The following is a 1,398-nucleotide window of genomic DNA, read 5'->3' on the forward strand; positions in this document are numbered from 1 at the left end:
ACAATGATCAATTAATATATCGTTATTGCGTCAATATTATAATTTTTTACACAAGGATATAAATGTATCATATGTTATATATACGTAAGGCTGTAAGCATAATAGAGAAATTATTAGGAATAAATTTAAGAATTTCAAACCGCCAGAAATTGTGTAGTCCACATGGTTTTTGATGGATTGAAATTCTTATATTTACATAGTTCTGTTCCTAATATTTTTTCAATTGGGCTCATGGCCTGACAATTGTATTATTGAGTATTATATTAGTATTGAAATAATGTTAATGCAAACTTATTTTTACTGATTGTGAGAATAACTTTACCTGAAGCATTTTCCACAATAATCACACATGAAGTTTTCACTATTACACAGTATTCTTGGGTAGTGTATTTTTTGCATGTTTGTCTTCATTCTTAAAGTGTTTAAGCATTCGATGACGTTTCATGGACTTCGAAAAACGGAAACTCAACGAGCATACTTCGCATTTATAAGGCCGTACTCCACTATGAATACGCTTGTGTTCAGTAAGATGACTGTTCTGTGTAAACTTCTTCTGGCATATATTGCACTGATACTTGCGAGCCTTCACTGGCAAATGGGTCAAAATGTGACGATCCAAATCCGCTTTGATACTGTTGACATAACAAAAATCACGTAGTCTTATCCATATAATAGTTCTGACAATGATAAATATCAATTATAATAATATATGTAGATCGTTATTACGTCAATATTAAAACTTTTTACTTAATAATATAAATATATGTTATACGTAAGGCCGTAAGCAATAGAGGAAATATTAGGAATACATGTAGAAATTTCAATCCATCAGAAATCGTGTATTCCACAGTACACTGTTTCTGATAAATAGAAATTCTTATAGTTAGTTCTGATTCCTAATATATTTTCAATTGGGCTCACGGCCTGATATTAATTGTATTTTTGAGTATTATATTGTCATAATGTTAATGCTAATTTATTTTTACAAAAGATAATTTTACCTGAAGCATTTTCCGCACTGATCACACACATACTTCTTCTTTTTATGTTCATTTTGTATATGATGCGATTGTTCATTTTGTTCGAGTGTATGATGTTCCAATAGTATTTGACAGTTGTTTGCAGTTTTATTATTAAAAAATATATATTGTTACGATTTTATTACAATATTGTGTTAAAATTACTGTTAATTTATACTAAAACATTTTTACCTGAAACATTTTTCGCACTGATCACACACAAACTTCTTCTTTTCATGTTCATGTTGAACATGTTTCCGTTTCAAATAGCACGAACTAAAGGAGATTAAATAGAATTAAAAGAAATGATAAAAATTTTAAAAATATATGCATTATTACGATTTTATTACAATATTGTGTTAAAGTTACTGTTAATTTA

The 1,398-nt window shown here is 28.3% G+C and overlaps 1 protein-coding gene across 1 annotated transcript in view; it reads right to left on the reverse strand.

Annotated features, from left to right (window-relative positions):
* Positions 1-322: 322 nt before the first annotated feature.
* LOC105448279 (zinc finger protein 525-like) overlaps positions 323-1,398 on the reverse strand; it is a 2,423-nt gene continuing 1,347 nt past the window's right edge. The window contains exons 2-3 of the mRNA XM_011686783.1: positions 1,212-1,295; positions 323-632 (exon numbers count right to left, since the gene is read on the reverse strand). Coding sequence (XP_011685085.1) covers positions 365-632; positions 1,212-1,295 — 352 coding nt within the window. The 3' untranslated portion in view covers positions 323-364. The remainder of the gene's footprint in view (positions 633-1,211; positions 1,296-1,398) is intronic.

This window comes from Wasmannia auropunctata, unplaced genomic scaffold, assembly GCF_000956235.1.
Source record: "Wasmannia auropunctata unplaced genomic scaffold, wasmannia.A_1.0 LD336116.1, whole genome shotgun sequence".
NCBI classification, from domain to species: domain Eukaryota; kingdom Metazoa; phylum Arthropoda; class Insecta; order Hymenoptera; family Formicidae; genus Wasmannia; species Wasmannia auropunctata.